This window comes from Coturnix japonica, chromosome 5 (genome assembly GCF_001577835.2).
Source record: "Coturnix japonica isolate 7356 chromosome 5, Coturnix japonica 2.1, whole genome shotgun sequence".
Lineage (NCBI taxonomy): Eukaryota > Metazoa > Chordata > Aves > Galliformes > Phasianidae > Coturnix > Coturnix japonica.
The window spans coordinates 51,163,704-51,180,274 of record NC_029520.1 but is presented as its reverse complement, the minus strand read 5'-3'; the positions used below and the strand labels follow the sequence as shown (position 1 = coordinate 51,180,274).

The 16,571-nt window shown below is 39.6% G+C and overlaps 1 protein-coding gene and 1 non-coding gene across 4 annotated transcripts in view; one reads left to right on the top strand and one right to left on the bottom strand.

Annotated features, from left to right (window-relative positions):
- WDHD1 (WD repeat and HMG-box DNA binding protein 1) overlaps window positions 1-16,571 on the bottom strand; it is a 28,772-nt gene that overhangs the window by 12,110 nt on the left and 91 nt on the right. Inside the window, exons 1-14 of one of the 3 annotated variants that reach the window (XM_015865857.2) lie at window positions 16,352-16,462; window positions 16,184-16,271; window positions 14,549-14,660; window positions 11,805-11,956; window positions 10,563-10,674; window positions 10,183-10,233; window positions 7,937-8,032; window positions 6,138-6,230; window positions 5,530-5,636; window positions 3,029-3,164; window positions 2,335-2,530; window positions 1,937-2,130; window positions 1,157-1,341; window positions 87-328 (exon numbers count right to left, since the gene is read on the bottom strand). In XM_015865857.2, the coding sequence (XP_015721343.1) occupies window positions 87-328; window positions 1,157-1,341; window positions 1,937-2,130; window positions 2,335-2,530; window positions 3,029-3,164; window positions 5,530-5,636; window positions 6,138-6,230; window positions 7,937-8,032; window positions 10,183-10,233; window positions 10,563-10,674; window positions 11,805-11,956; window positions 14,549-14,660; window positions 16,184-16,260 (1,753 nt within the window). In that variant the 5' untranslated portion in view covers window positions 16,261-16,271; window positions 16,352-16,462. Of the gene's footprint in view, window positions 1-86; window positions 329-1,156; window positions 1,342-1,936; window positions 2,131-2,334; window positions 2,531-3,028; window positions 3,165-5,529; window positions 5,637-6,137; window positions 6,231-7,936; window positions 8,033-10,182; window positions 10,234-10,562; window positions 10,675-11,804; window positions 11,957-14,548; window positions 14,661-16,183; window positions 16,272-16,351; window positions 16,463-16,571 lie in introns of those variants that run through there. The other 2 variants (XM_015865855.1, XM_015865856.2) reach the window with 2 other exon arrangements.
- Window positions 4,276-4,347, top strand: TRNAG-UCC. Its single transcript has one exon. It is a non-coding gene; the product is annotated as a tRNA-Gly (tRNA).

The following is a 16,571-nucleotide window of genomic DNA, read 5'->3' as shown; positions in this document are numbered from 1 at the left end:
CAAATACAGCATTTGAAGCCAATAACAGACAAGGAATGAAAGCACAAACTCAGTTCAAAAAATAAAAGGTCAAAAGGGAGAAATACCTCTGTGATAAATAATCATCAGCTGCTCTCCATGTCCTGCCATACACACCACTGGACCTGGGAGACAGAATATCTCCTTCTGAACTCCTCCAACTGTAAACAGTCGAACCAGCAAGGCACTAGTGGCACAAGCAGCCCAGCCCTGGCCTAGACAGATAGCTTCAATATCTTCATCCTTTGGCATGTCTACTGTCCACTCCTTGTTTGCATCCCAGGAGCTAAAATGAATGCAGTGGAGCTTGCTGAAAGAGAGTAAAAGAACAACAGGTAAGTATTTCAATAAGAAAATAAATAAATAAAATATCTGAAAACATACCATGCTCTTCAACTACACCAACATAACATGTTTTCATCAGAGACCTGGAATGTGTGACTCTCATGGAAAGGAACAATGTCACCCTACAGATCACAAGGGGTTATTTGCAAATCCCTGCTTTTACTACTCAAAAACTGAAGAACCAACTTGAACTCCAGCACTGTAGATTCAATACATACAAATAATATTCTCAAAGGCAAACACTGTTTTTCAGCCTTTCCCAGTGCTGTACATGCCAGAATAAGCAAAAAGTTCTTCCTTCAAGATTTTCCTACCAAAAAAAACCCCAAAAAACAGCGATAGTATTGCTGCTCTTAAATGTTCTTAAACACTTCACATTATAATTCTTCTCATAAGACTGTGGGTATCTCCAAACATCTCCCCTTAGCAACGCTATGAAAAGAAATAGCACAGACCTCACAATTTATCATCCATCTGAGCAGACTGGAAGACTATTGTTCAGGTTTACAATTTCCTTTGAGCTCGCAATGCATGCACTTTCTAGTAAATACGTATTTGTGAAAAGGGAAAAAAAGGATTTGAAGATAATCCACAGGAAACAAAATGCATCCTTAAGTATCTCGAAGATTGCACATGAGTGGAGGTGAAAAATCCTCCTCAAAAGTGGCCCTATAGACAGAAGAGCAAGATCACAAGCCAAAAACCTCAAATAAAGTGATCAAAGCTGAGATATATGAAACATAGTAAATGTAATTCCATACTATGAGTTTGACAGAGCAAAGCCATGGCTTACCTTGCGAGTTCCTCTGTACTCTCACAGGCTAGCAAAATAGCTTCAGTAGAGAGGTCAGCCATCGTGTGATTCAGGGAGTTAGGGAGGTGTGTGGCATGATGTATGGAGGTATCATGAAATTCTACATCAATAGCATTGTCTTGATCATCGTTGTAACAACGAATGATACCAACAGAATTCCAAACCTATTAAAAAGAAATAATAAAGTCATCCATCATATTGACTGCCTTCAAACAGCCTACTGTAAGATAACCACTGCTAGGTAGGAAAGGGGAGGAAGGCTGAAGAGATACATAGACAGGTCCAGTAGTTTCTAAAACAGCTCAATTATGTCAAAAAACAGTTTTGTTCTCATTGCTTAGCCATATTTCTCCTTAGAAAATAAAACATCAACAACTTGCAGTTATAAAGAAATAGTTAATGACAAATGTACAAGTCTTAAAAGCACAAAAATAGCCACAAATTCTGACTAAAAAGGAAGTTCAAAACAGACTCATTTGACTTCCGCAGCACAGCTACAAAATGCATTGCTGTCTTGGAGCCAAATATTTACTTCTACATCAAAAGCAACCAAAACATAAGGCATAAAACTATGCAGTCTGCATTAACACAAAGCATAGTTTTTACTCATTAGCTTCACACTGTGAACCATTAGAGAAAAAGAACAAAACCATAACATACAAATGTAGATTTGGGAAAGATCAGATTAAGATTGAGCAAAACCAGGACAATATTAAGAAAGCAACTACATCTACATAACCACACAGAAGTGAGATTTACCATGAACCGATGCATGAGATGTACAGGAGTGGAACCAGGCTGGAAGGGCTTTTGCCTGGGGGTTGGTCTTGGCCCATCATAGAAAGGTTGTTGTGTAGATGACATTGGCAAAGCTTTAAAGCCACCGATCTGATCATCATCATCATCCTCCTCCTTTTCAAGTAGATTGGAATTAGCTTTTATCATACCAATATCTAAAAGTTTAAAACACATACATATATGTTGATATCTTCCAAGTATTATTCTTGCAGCAGAAAATAGGTAAAAATATTAAAACAGTGAAAATTTGTCTGGAAAAATAAGACAGAATGTATGTTAATAGATGATGCCAAGAAAGGATGCTACGAAACTTTCAATAACAGCACTATAGAGCTTTGGAAAATCAGTTTATTCTGTACCTAATGAGTTATCATCATCATCAATGATTGCCTTTCTTGGATGGCCTGACGTTGGCATAAGGTCATCATCATCACCATGATCTTCATTAGCTCCAGCGTTTGGGGAAGACTGTGGTTCAATCATATCTCCATTTAAATAGTCATCATCATCTCCATCAAAGAGATCTTCATAGTCTTTTGTCACAGTATTGGCAACCTAAAACCATGTAATCAATTATAATTAATTATCAATTGATAACTATTAACTATTTTTATATTATTAGCAATTCTAATTCCTTCCAGTATATAAAGGAGGCCTATGGAAAATCTGGAGATGGACTCTATCAGAGTGCAGTGATATGAGAAGGGGTAATGGTTTCAAACTAACAGAAGGTAGATATAGATTAGATAGTAGGAAAAAATGCTTAATTACGAGGGCGACAAGACCCTGGCACTGCTGCCAGAGCTGTGGGTGCCCCATTCCTGGAGCTGGATGGGGTCCCAAGCAACCTGAGCTGATGGGTTGGAACAAGACGCTCTGGTCCTTTTTCAACCCAAACCATTGTGTGATTCTATGATTAAATCTTTTGAATATGGAATTCAAGGAATGAATTTGTGCACAAGAGAGAACTTTCAACACTCGGTAGAGAACATTTCATGCAATTTGATGACATAAACTATCACTTGAATGTAAGAAATAATTGGTGCTGATCACCTTGTCGTTTGGTTTCTTTCCAACACCGATATCTTCCCACAATCCCAGATTTCCTTCAGTATCTGTATAAGCTATTTGCTCATATTTGGGATGCCATGCCAGTCCGCAAACCGAATAACTTTTCTCATGCTTCATTCTAAAAAGAAGATGAAAATTTCCTCTTTTTATTAAGACTCTCAGAGCAGAAACACCTTCGGGTTATTGTGAGCACTGGTAATACTGGTGAAAATAACATAAATATATATAGACACAGGTAATATATTAATAAGTTACCTTTGGAATAAATAGCTACCCTAAAAGTTACAGCAGATCTTCCTGTTCTATGGAGGAAATTATTTAAGCTTTAAAATCAATCAGAATCATATTCATAAAACAACAGCTTCCTGATGCTTGCAGAATACAAAGTAATTCCCCAGCAGACAATATGTTCCAGAACCATCCAGTTATAAAAAGAACATTCAGCTGTTTCTCTTGTACCGAATTGATGATTTAGTCCTTTATCTTCTCCTCCCTTTATTCTCACAAAACAATCCAGCCATGAATTATTTACATGATGTCTTTAAAGCCTTACATATGCACTAGAGTAACAATCACGTTTCTGACTCAAGATATTCAGACAGATAAAGCCTCCCTTCTGTTCTTCACTGTAACTAACCAAGATAAAGTTCTATTTGTCCATTTTCTGCCTACAGATTGTCTGACTTACTGACATGTCAGTATTTCTCCTTTAGTTGCATCTTACTGCCACCAATCTTGAACTCTGTAACTTGAAGATCTGTTTCCATCAAAACTTTAATCTATTAGAAGATTAAAACATAATAAATATTGCCTTTGAAATGCTTCTAGATTCTTTTAGCTATGCACACTATGTATGGTAGGGGAAGGCAAAGCAGTGCCACTTTCCTCCCTGACAGACATCAGTGGAAGCTGCTTCCTGGCAGAACACATGAATGACGTGGCAGCCCTTGAATACCCATCAGCACATGAAATTAGGTATTAGCATGCCTCACCCAAATTGCATAAGGAAAGAGCCCTCCTCTTGCTCCCTTACTCAAGCCTAGCCTGAATAGCGACCCTGCATCACAGCAGGGACCAGCCAGACCAGACATCACTCTTCTGACCTGTGCTTGCTAGTGCTATCCTTCTCTCCTGATGTGCTTACAGAGATCCTCTGTAAGATCAGATCGATGGGATTTTTTTAGTTTAAGTATTTTGCTGCCTCCTGGAGTTCTGGGTAGCACAGCACAGCGTTGGTGGTATAGTGGTGAGCATAGCTGCCTTCCAAGCAGTTGACCCGGGTTCGATTCCCGGCCAACGCAAGTTGCTTTTTGGGTTTTGGAACCCTCAGAATCCTGAGTTGGATGACTGTGACCTGTAGTAACAATAAAATCCCAGCCAACCCCAAATTTATTTGGGATTCGCTGCTCTACCTAATGTATATAAGACTATGGGACTCAATGGGATTCATCCCAGGGGTACTGAGAGAGCTGGCTGACATCAGCCTGAGACCTCTCTCAAATACTTTTCAATGGTGTTGGAAATCTGGAGAGGTCCCAGAAGCTGGCAGATATCCCAGTCTTAAAGAAGCACAAAAAAGGAGACCCTGGTAATTACAGGCCTGTCAGTCTCACTTCAGTGCCTGGTAAAATTATGGAGATTATTCTGGGAGTTATTGAAAAACACTTGAAAGACAATGTAGTCATTGGTCACAGCCAACGTGGACTTAAAGGGGAAAGTACTGCTTAATAAAATTAATTTCCCTTCATGAAAAGGTTGTTTACCTAGTTGACAAAAGGAAGCCAATAGATGTGATCTTTACTGATTTAAGCAGTTTTTGATACTGTTTCTCACATTATCCTTCTGAAGAAATGCCCAACACACAGCTAGACAAGTACAGAACACAAAGGGTGAACAATTGGCTGATGGCTCAGACTCAAAGGGCTATAGTTCCTCTCTTCACTGTTTTTTATAAATGATCTGGACACACTCAAATGCAGAGTAGCTAAGTTTGTGCATGACACTAAATTAGGAGGAGCTGTGGATTGGGATCTCTGCTTTCCAATGACAGCAATGAGACGTAAGGGAACAGCATGGAGCTACATCAGGGGAGGGTCAAGTAGAGGTTAGAGAAAGGTTCTACACCAGGGAGTGGTGGGCATGGAACAGGCTCCCCAGGACAGTGGGCATGGCCACAAGCTGCTGGAGCTCAAGGAGCATTCAGACAATGCACTCAGACATAGGGTGATTTTGGATGGTGCTGCGTGGAGGCAAAGGGCTGAGGCTTAATGATCCATGTGGGTCCCTTCCAGCAAGTGATACCCTGTGATTGTACAGTTTGCAGTGGAACTTTAGCAGAAAGGTTACTGTTTTACCCTGTACATCTCAATTAGACTTTTCAATAGAGTTCTCAATTTGCACAAGTATGTTTTATGGAGGAGATATAACAGTTCTATTTTAACAACAAGTATGAATTTAGGGGATTGTGGAACATCACTACATACCTCTCTATGCACTCTCGGGTTTCCACCTTCCACACCACTATACTCCCATTCACACTTCCAGCTGCCAGGTATCGCCCACAAGGAGACCACACCACAACATTCAAGGGCTAGGAAAGAGGGAAAATTATAGGGAGAAAAAGTATTACTAATGCACACAAAGCATTCATATTCTGAAGCATAAAATGGACATTCTAGAAGAAAAAAATATATATCTCTAGCAAATGACATCCAGCTTCCCAAACTAGAGCTGCCTTCAGAAAGTTCCCAGCAAAACCATTCTTTAAAGGCAGCACTCTTAACTCTCCTTCAGAACTCTTCTGTCACTAAATGCTATCACGACAAACCATGTCACAACAAACCACGTGACTTAGACATTTAGACAGAAACAGAGTAGGTTTGGCAAACTCAATGCTGAACATACTTAATACATACTCAGTACATACTTTAATTAACACATTTTCATAAATTAAAATCAAATTCTGCATTGTGTATCTTAATAGCAGCCCAGTTGGAGTACGTTTTCAAGTCAGTGAAAAGAATTAACACAAAGCCTTAGAGTACTCCTAAGAGTATGGAAGATTTAGCAAGCAGCTGTTTTATGTGCCTACCTGTGTGATGGAAGTATCTGACAGATCACCTTGATTATCCCAGGTTTCTCTTTTGTACAGTTTAACAACTTTATCTACAGGAATTGCCAGCAGCTGTTGAGAGGAAACAAGAATTAGGCGACTTAGAACAAGTTATCTTCCAAGAAAAACATTCAAGCAAAAAGCATAGCTTCTTCATTCAAAAGTATTACAGTAGGGTCTGCCTACATATCCAACAGTTCTTTTAGCATCTTAGTAATGCCAACTGAGAAAGTAAAGAATGCTGAAATAATCTTGAATTACAAGGTTCTTTAATGCTTTCCATATGCAATACAGCAAGGAATGTTTGTTTTTATTTTAATCTTCATTTATTTCTGGCAGAAAACGGATGACAGCTGCAACATAAGCTTCTAAGTTCTTATTTATGTAACAGCTAAGAAACAGGCATAAATAAATTTCAGTGCTCTGAGCACAAATCTTATGTTCTCCCTCTTCTTTCCTCTCCATACATCTTTTTATCAGATTACTTTCTCTATAAATCTCATTTTGAACAGCTAATTCCTGAAATATTTCATTTGGTATTTCACAAACCTGCACAACAGTTACTGCCTGCTTACTTCATAGGATTTGTGTGTTAGTTGTTTTGTTTGCTTTTGTCTTAGAGATTTCTAGTAATCTGCTTTATAATAGGAACAAAGCAGCTGACTACATTTGGCACGTCTGTGTGAAGAACTCATGTAAACATTAAAGTGTGTGTTTTTATGCAATATGTGTACAAAGTAACCTGTGCTTTAAGTGACATTCTGTCTCCCACAGAAGAGTTACCATAATGCTCGGTATTTCAGAGAGTGGACAAGCACAGACAGAGCTCACAAAAGGCTACATTGGGGAAACAGGATTACTCAAGTGAGAACTGTGAGAAACCATTGGAAAACACTCTTCAGACCCTGCACACTAAAGTGTCAATAGTTTGGCAGAACCTATTATTCATCCTTTCAGACAGCAGGCAAGAACAGAACCCACCAAGCAATTTTTCCCAAATTACCACTTTTTGCTCAATTCTCTGTCCTTTACTTGAAGTATAGCGTGGCATGTCCCATTTCATACAGGTTTGAATCTATCTGGTCTTCTCTCCTTTGTGTTACCAGCTAGGGCAGGTGTGCTCTAGGTTATATGATAGAGACATCTATACAGCTATGCAAACTTCCCTCCTCCAGCATTCTATGGTAAGTGATATGTATATAGTGCTCTTGCATCTGTACAGGTACAATGCACTGGATATATAGTATGTATTATTGTCAGAACTACCTTTACCCACAGCAGCACTAACTCTGCTCTTCAGTTGAAAAGAATCATAGAACAATTTAGTTTGGAAGGGACCATAAAGATCACCCAGTTCCAACCTTCCTACCACAGGCAGGGATACCTTCCACTAAGTCAGTTGACAGAACAGTTGACTACTTAGGTGACATCTGCAGAGCAAGGTTACTAATTGACAAAGTCTACCAAGAGAAAGACTGAACTCCTTTGACGCTCAGTTGTGAACAATTAGGTCATTTCCCTCATGCACAATGTTCCTTCCTACTCAGCACAACATGACTGTTTAACATTGTTTTGGGCTGACAGATGGACAACTGCCAAGCATAGTCTGGCACTTCAGCGAGCAAACACTTCCAAGTTTTTGTTTTTCCTAAAAGTGAACTTCACCCCCAGTATTTTCCTTACTCTCTGGAGCTGGAATTTGGACTTGCCTGGATTGAATTCTACTGTACAAAGAGAAACGAAGGATTAAGATGTGGCTACAACAATCTGCCACTTACCTTGCCACTGCCAGGTTGCCAGGCGAGCCTGCATATCGATTTAGCATTTATCACATCATTACATTTCTGCAGCAGTGGCCAGTTTGTCACACATGTCTGAAAACAAAATATGCAAAAGTGAGTTCTGCAGTTCTGTGAAAATCTACTGTATTTTAAAAGCCCTTAAAGGAAAAGGGTGAATAAAGCTAGAAGGAAAAAAACCATAATTTTTACAACTGAAATAAGCTCTTTCATACAGGTGCCTACTCCTTCAATATATATATCCAAAAACACTGAAAAATACTTTGTCAATGTAGACCTGAAAATATTTAACTATAGTGCAACTACTTACAAGTTAAGATTATAGCAGAAGTATTTTTAATGAAGTACAACACAAAAGAGCTCATACATTTAGGTTACAAAGAGAGAAATCTGGCCAAACTGCTCTTGTCAAATCCAGACTGACTGCAGCAAGGTGCAGCCTGAATCTTACAAAAGCAATGTAAAGATGAATGAATTGCTAAGTTCTCCTATTACAGCACAGATGACATACATTACTGCCACAGCCTCAGGACACAGTTAGCCTAAGTGCCCCAAAAGGCACCCACTGTCAGTCTGAAATTCACATTAGAAGTATGTCTTTGTTTGAAAAAGCAGCAATTGCACGAGCAAAGCACATTCCCAAGTATACTTACAGGAATAATTCTGCATGGATACTTAGTCCAGTGAATAACAGCATTCAGCAAAAATAATCCCACGTGTATCTGCAGAACAGCTTTATTACAGTGCTCACTTGAAACCTTCTTCTCAGGCTCCATAGAGTGCAAGGCCAGCAGAGACAGTTGGCTCATAAATCTTATTTCTTATATGCCCCAAACTATTTGGCACAAATATTGCTAAGCTAAGCCCAATGACTGTATTTCTTAAAAAATATGTCCTCCAATCTGTGATTTACATCTCTCTTTTGTGAGAAATTGATGTGAAGTTTGCGGTGGGTTTGGTTTTTTTGCTGCTGTTTTTTGTTTCTAAAGAATGGCATACTGAGTTCCCTCTCCATAGCCTTTTACCCACTATAACATGGCCTCATCTCCACAAATAAAAGATTGAAATGCAATAAGCTGTACCTTGAGTCCTTGGCAAACTAAGTTTGGGTGCCATAGGCAGAGAGCAAGAGAGATGAAAGAGCCACTGTGCACAAAGACCCCTACCAAAGAAAAATGGGCATCAACCCACTGAACACGGAATCACAGAATCAGAATTGCTCGGGTGGGAAAAGACCTTGAAGATCATTGAATCCAACCACAACCTAACCATGCTACCCTCTAACAACCCCCTGCTAAATCATGTCCCTGAGCACCACCATCCAAACAGTTTTTAAACACATCCAGGGATGACTCAACCACCTCCCTGTGGAGCCTATTCCAGTACTTAAGAACCCTTTCTGTAAAGAAGGTTTTCCAGATATCAAACCTAAACATCCTCTGGTGCAACTTGAGGCCATTTCCCCTCATCCATTCACCTGTCACCAGTAAGAAGAGACAAAGGCATGAGAAATCTAAACCCCTTCCTAAACCCATTAAAGAAGCCACTAGTCTGAAAATTGATCAGTAATTCACAGAAAGCACAGGAAAGGTAAATGAAAACAAAACACACCTAGACAACAGTTTATTAGCATAAAGTTTACTCCTTAACCCTGAAAGCAACAAGTGATAATCTGAAACCCTAGTATCCCTGCCCATGGCAGGGGAATAGGGACCAGATGATATTTAAGGCCCTTTCCAACCCAAACCACTCCATGATTCTGTGATTCTAAGAAAAATAGGAATCTGATGTTGTTACCTTTGCACAGAGGGTTATTTTTGAATATGCTGAGGACAATGTTGACCAATTAAGAAAGATGGACAGAAAGAAAAACTAATCAGGGATTCCACAGGACAACAGCCCAGAGTCCAGGCAGCATTTCATGCTCCGGCTTGGAATTTGTCCCAAAAATAGATAAAAGCATTCTATAAAATACAGTCAAATTTCTTACTAAAAAAAACCTGCAAGTCTCCTTTCAGGTGTTTTAGAGTACAGCTACTCTTTTATATGCATACGAACTTCCCTACATAAACAGTTTTTGTAAATACTATCAGCTGTTACTGATAACATATAAAAAGATAGGTAGCATTTATTCCAGAAGGGTTATTTCAGTCCAATTCTTATCGCTGTCTGTGAAATCCCTGTTTTCCTATGAAACACTCAACTCAGAAAGGAATGCCTTTTACCTGATCTTCCACTTTCCATACTCGGACAGAACCATCACAGCTTGCTGATGTCTATGGAAGAGAGTTTTGCAAATGAACTAAAGACATTGAGAAACAAATGCAATGAAATTAAAAAATCCTATAACCAACAATAGAGATATAGAATGCATAAGCACTTTTAAAAAAGAAAGTTTCCTTGTTTAAACTGTTTTAGGACTTAAAACTTTCTGTCAAATCATCTTGGTAATTCCAGGTAATTTCAGTAGTTAACTGAAATGAAGATTTATGTGTCCACTCACTGTTGATTTTGTTTGTTCATTTTACTCAAAAATACTTGTGTTATTTTTTTCCCCTCATGGGGAAAAGGAAATTCAAGGTAGAAAGTAAACAAGTATTTTTACCAGGTAAATATCCATAGGGTCAAAAGACAGGCTTAAAACAGGAGCATCATGTCCTCGGAACGTTTGCTGCTTGCTGCTATCAGCCACCTCCACCACTTTGACCATGAAGTCACTGTAGATTACGATGGCACAGAGATAAAAGCATTAATGTCGGTATCACTGGTGACAGAGTATTTGTTTGCAGTAATCAACATTAAATTGGACACTAGTTATCTGCTGGGAAGTACGACCTAAAGGAGACGAATCTCAAAGTTTGTTATAACAAGAGCAAAGACAGATTATCTTCATCAAAAGATAATTTTTATTAAGCAGTTCTTCTTAGCTGTACTCCCCTATAGCACAGATGTCAACCTCCTGCAGTGTGTTACAGACAATCTCATCAAGGGGTGAGCTCAGTTTTACAGCATCTTGTCTCTCATGCCCTGACCAGGCTGTCAAAGTACTGATTTTGGAGTGAAAGTTTTTGGAAGCGGAAGGAATTTGCTGTCTGCTTTATCTCTCTAATCAAAGTCATATCCTGGGGCAGAGCTGCTCCCTCAGAAATGAGCACTGGCAAAGAGCCCAAGTTCATGATTTCTGTCAGATTTGGAGATTAGAGCAGTTACTGTCCCCAGCTGTCCGGTCTCCCACTTTTGGGGGAGCTGGCATGTCTGCTCTGCAGCTGCCAGTCTTTACAGCCCAGCATATTGATCCAAACTGCTTTCTAGTTCAGTTCACACTTACAGGAGGCAGACAGCAGATGTGACATTCAGCCCACTCTGCTGCACGGATGGAGGACAAATTCCAACAGAGAAGCAAGCAGGCAGTCTGGGTTAGCTACAGCGTCTAAAAATCTCATCAGATCAGAACTCAGCCAACTTCTGCATATGTGCATACATTTGCCACATTACAATGCTGAAGACAGGACATTATCTTTAGCACACAGTAACAAAATCCTTGATGCTGCAGTGAGATCCATATGGGCGAACACTTGTGCTTTCGCATTATAGGACTGAAAGCTGAAAACATTCAAAGCTCCTCGAGAGAAGGAATTATTTCACAACACCACGCTTCCTCTTAAAACTATTTAGTGGATCAAATGCCTCCCAGAGAATTGCTGCTTAACAGTTCTTTTCATTCCTTCCCCCACCCCTTTAAAACCCTCAGAGGTATGTGGATTAATAATCCCATTGATAAAAATCACTGTGTGAGGAAGTTGCCACACTCTGAATGACAGCAATGCCTTTCCTTATTACACATTACCTAGATCCAGCAGCAATTTTGGTACCATCACTATTAAACACAACGTGGTTTGCGTTCATGGTAAAACGTGTAAGGATGCCATCTGGAGCTCCATCAGGAAATGTGTGTATCTGAACAGTGTTGTTTGATACTGCTGTGATCAATCTGCCATTCTAAAAAAAGAAAAAAGAGAAAAAAACAACATAAAACATATTGGTTAAACCATATTGATGCCCAAGGAGCCAAAGAATTGAGTTGATGTCCCCTGTATTTGGGCAGATTAACTTTAGTAGTTACAAAAGACACATGACAGCAAGACTAGTGAGGGAAATACTTACACCTTGTATTTCTTCATTAAAAATACAGAGTAGCACAATAACTTTAATACTTTACCACATTAACCCAACTGCTTAAAAACGAATACAATGATTCTCTTTGTTTCAGTACTGTAGAAATACACTCCAGTTGTTTCAGTAGGCTTAAAATCCATGATGCCACCTATCTGGCAATTTACTTCATCACAACCTTCCCAACTTGTGCATTCACTAAAATAACAGATACCCTGAAAAGTCACTAATGAATTTCAAAGAACTGTCTGCTCTTCTTCAGTTGGAAAGAAAAATTACGTCCTTTTAAATAGGCAGAAGAGCTCCTAGAACAGGAAGGATCTTGCATCCTGCTTAGATCAATATGCTCCATAGCCAGGAGAGGGCACCCTTGGACCAAACTTGACAGTTAAATGCCACTAGGGAAAGCTGAGAAGTTCATGAGCTTTGTCCTTTTCAGAAACAGAAGGCAAACGTGTGCTGAAAATCATTCCAGATTAAAATTGATTGCAAAACAAAGAAATAATTATCCTATGCTTGGAACAGTAGCATGTCTTCCCGAAGTGACAACATTATTCCTCCCTTGCATGCAGCAATAAGTTTGTGCGGAGTACTGAGAAATGCTCTATTTCTTTCTTATTTTTAAAGTAGCCTGAAGTTACAGTAAAAACTATGAAGAAAAAGAAAGCAGCAGCCAGTGCTAAATAACCCGAGGAAATAAGGAAAACAAGAGATCAGAGCTAAAAGTCCTTTCCAGGAAACTAAGAACACGACTGTTCCCACTCATGTCCAAAAATTACAAGCAAAACATTTCCCTCCTGCATTCATTTCTCATTTTCACAATTGCTGGCACTGCTTTGCTCAGTGAACTCACTCAAAATCCCCTCCCTTTGTGTGTGAAACTGGAAGTAATTTGATGAAAACCAACAGCAGAACACGCTAAAATGCAATGAGTATTGGGGATACGCACATGTTGTGTTAAAAGGAAGATACAAGGAATACAAGAAACAGAGTTGTTTTAAGGCAGTGATTCTGAATATGTTCTCACATGATTAGTTTTGAGATTATACGTTTGTATGAATCCCCATTTATTTCATGTTAGTCTCCCCTTCAAAATCACAAAGAGTTGAAAACCAATTTTAAACCCTCCTTTACCCCTGCAAAGTTTATTTGACGACACCTGAAAAACAGCTGGAGACTTATAGAATTCCTCTCTGTCATAAAGACAACATCTCGGACCTTCTATTACCAATGTAATATAATTGCACGCAAAGGAATTCCTGTGCGAATTCTCAAGCTAAAGACATGAACAAGCATTTATTATTACATTATTAAGAAGGATTTCTTGCTATTACCCAAATTTATTAAGGAAATTTATTTACCTTCTTATTTACTATCAGTTTCTAGATACACTACAAGGAACTGCCTTAACATTGTAACAAACAGAGCAGGCCATACTTCAAACAGCAGAACAAGGCAGTCACATAACAGAAATGGTTCTAATCTGTATTTTCTTAATGACTATTAAAGACAAATCTTGTTCTCCTCCGACCTGGAAGGAAGGGGAAGGGACAGAAGGGAACAAAATGTCTGAAGCACATTCTGGTCTAGTATCAATTTTGAGAGCTAAATATCAACTAATTATTAAAAGAAAAATAGTATTATCAAAGCATTACCAGACACTGACTCAAGAAAGTAATGTTTTAATTAAAATATATTATTATTCCTTGAACCTTAAAACAGCCACACAAAAGAACCCCTTGGCTTTCTATTTTCATATATCCTTCAACACCAGTTTGAAGCCTCTGAGATGGGATGGGGAGAAGAGCAGGAATCAGCTGCACCTTATACTGCTGGGAAAACCTTTTGTGACTGACACTGTGAGAAAATACTGAAACAGTCCACAAAGTTCACTGAGTAATTGGTTTAATCTGCTTGGTTTGTTTTTGAATAAGGAGATCAAAGTTAGAAATAATTATACCTGACTGTGAGGGGAGAGGGGGGGAAAAATAACATTACAGATATTCAGTATAATAAATAATTCCTCTATAAGCCTACATGGTGAAAAATGATTTGGTAGAAGTACTTGTTTCCATACAGTACTTCATCTGGCTAAAATACTCAACAATTCCAGAGGTTTTCTGAAAAGTGTTTGTTTCAGTGTTGCTTAAATATTTCCATTTACACACAGATACAGTGTGGTTGTAAGCTCAGATTTAAACAAAACCTGCCACTGATTAAGCCCCATACAGTGCTGTTTTCCATATATTGATGTGAAGGCAAATAGACTGAAATGAGCTGCACACAACATTACTCTTGACTCTTCCATATATTATCTGAGTGTATGTGTTAATGTTACAATCCCAGCAGTATCTCAACAGACATGTTATGTATCAACATCAGCCTGACACAGTTTAACAGATCTGTATATTACCATACCTTCAAAGCACAGGAATAAGCCTTCTCTCCAACATTAATGGACTTTGGATCATCATCATCCAGGTTTTCCCAAATCCGAACATCTCCATCACTGCCGCAAGTTACGATGCAGCTGTTCAAAGACACAGGATTTGAACCAAATGAAAATGAAGGGGGTTTTGGGTTGCTTTTGTCTTTTTTTGATTGAAACACAATACATATAGTTCACTGAACACAAATCTGGTAGCACAACACAGTGCTGGTGTCTCTAATAACCCCCTAGACCTGGCACTCACTGAACTGAGCTTTATTTATTATCAGTCCATTCTTACCAGGATCTAGATGGAATCTTTCAGAGGACTGATTTCATGCCAGCTGAGCACTTTATTGCTTCTTAAGCCCTTAAAAATTTACCTTACAGCTGAGGGCAAAACTAAGAGTGGTGTTAGCACTTGATCGAAGCTTAACAAGCTTAACATGCTTCAAAACCCATATATTAACACGTATATGTATATGTAACCCATATATTTAACATATATTAACAAAATCCATATATTAACCAAATATTAACGTGGTGTTCTACTGTCAAGTTTGCTGGAGCGAGCTATAGTTTTGATTTCTTACAGCATATGCAAACATATTTTCTTCCAAGCTACATTTAGAGTCTATGAAATCACTTTTGTAGAAGTGAATACACATGTATGTATATACATGTAATACATGTATATTCATGTATACATGTATATATAAGGATCTTATACATGTGTTTTTAGGGGTCGGCTTCTCTTCGCAGGTAACCAGTGATAGGATGAGAAGTAATGGCCTTAAGCTGCGCCAGGGGAGGGTCAGGTTGGGTATTAGGAATCATTTCTTCTCCAAAAGAGAAGTGAGGTATTGGCACAGGCTGCCCAAGGAGGTGGAGGAGTCACCATCCCTAGAGGTGTTTAAGAAACATGGAAATGTGCTATTAAGGAGCATGGTTTAGTAGGCAATACTGGGGGTGGGTGGCTGGCTGGACTGGATGATCCTAGAGATCTTTTCCAACCTTAATGATTCTATACGTCCTAAACACATACTGTTCTCAACAAAGATAAGTAAAGGATGTGCCAGACCAAGCTGGGTCATAGGTCTGCCTGTCCCGTAGTGCAGCTGGAACAGATAGTCCTCAGAAAGCAACAGACAAGAATGAGACCATCCATCTCCTATATAATCATAGAATCGTTTGAGTTGGAAGGGATCCTTCAAGGCCACCTGGTCTCACTCCCTGCAATAAATAGGGTCACCCACAGCTTCACCAGGTGCTCAGAGCCCCATCCAGCCTGACCTTAGGTGTCTGCATGGCCATCCACCACCTCCCTGGGCAACCTGTGCCAGTGCATCACTGCCTTTACTGTAAAAAACATCTTATAACCAATCTAACTCTCCCTCTTTTGGTTGGAAACCATTTCCCCTTGTCCTATCACAACAAAGAGTCTGTCCCCTTCCTTACAGCCCCCCTTTTGATACCCAAAGGCTGCTCTCAGGTCTCCCCAGAGCCTTCCCTTCTCCAGGCTGCACAGCCCCAGCTCTCAGCCTGTCCACACAAGGAGGTGTCCCATCCCTTAAGTCACTTTTATGATGATATTTTCCCCTTTTCTCTAGGACTGGGGCACTTACCTGCCACTGTCATCAAAGCACACATCCGTGTGTCCCTCCGTGTGTCCGTACCGCATCGGCTTCTGTGCTGACAGCATCTTTGTTCTTCCTTATTAAACAAAAGCAGGAAATAACATCAATTTTTAAGAAAGACTTTAGTAAGACCCCCAGATGCAGAATCCCACTCACGGAGAATGGAAGCACACTCAGATCCCCACTTCCTCCCACGTATCCTATATCAATAGGGCCGTAACCCAACTCAATACCCCAAAACGGGGAGGAAAACAAGCCAAGGTGGAAAAAGGAAGAAAACAGACCCATGCGGGCTGCTCCTCCGCCACCACATCGCAACCCTGCAGCCCCTCATGGGCTGTGCAGACCCCAAGGCCGGGCGCTGGGCCCAGGCCGC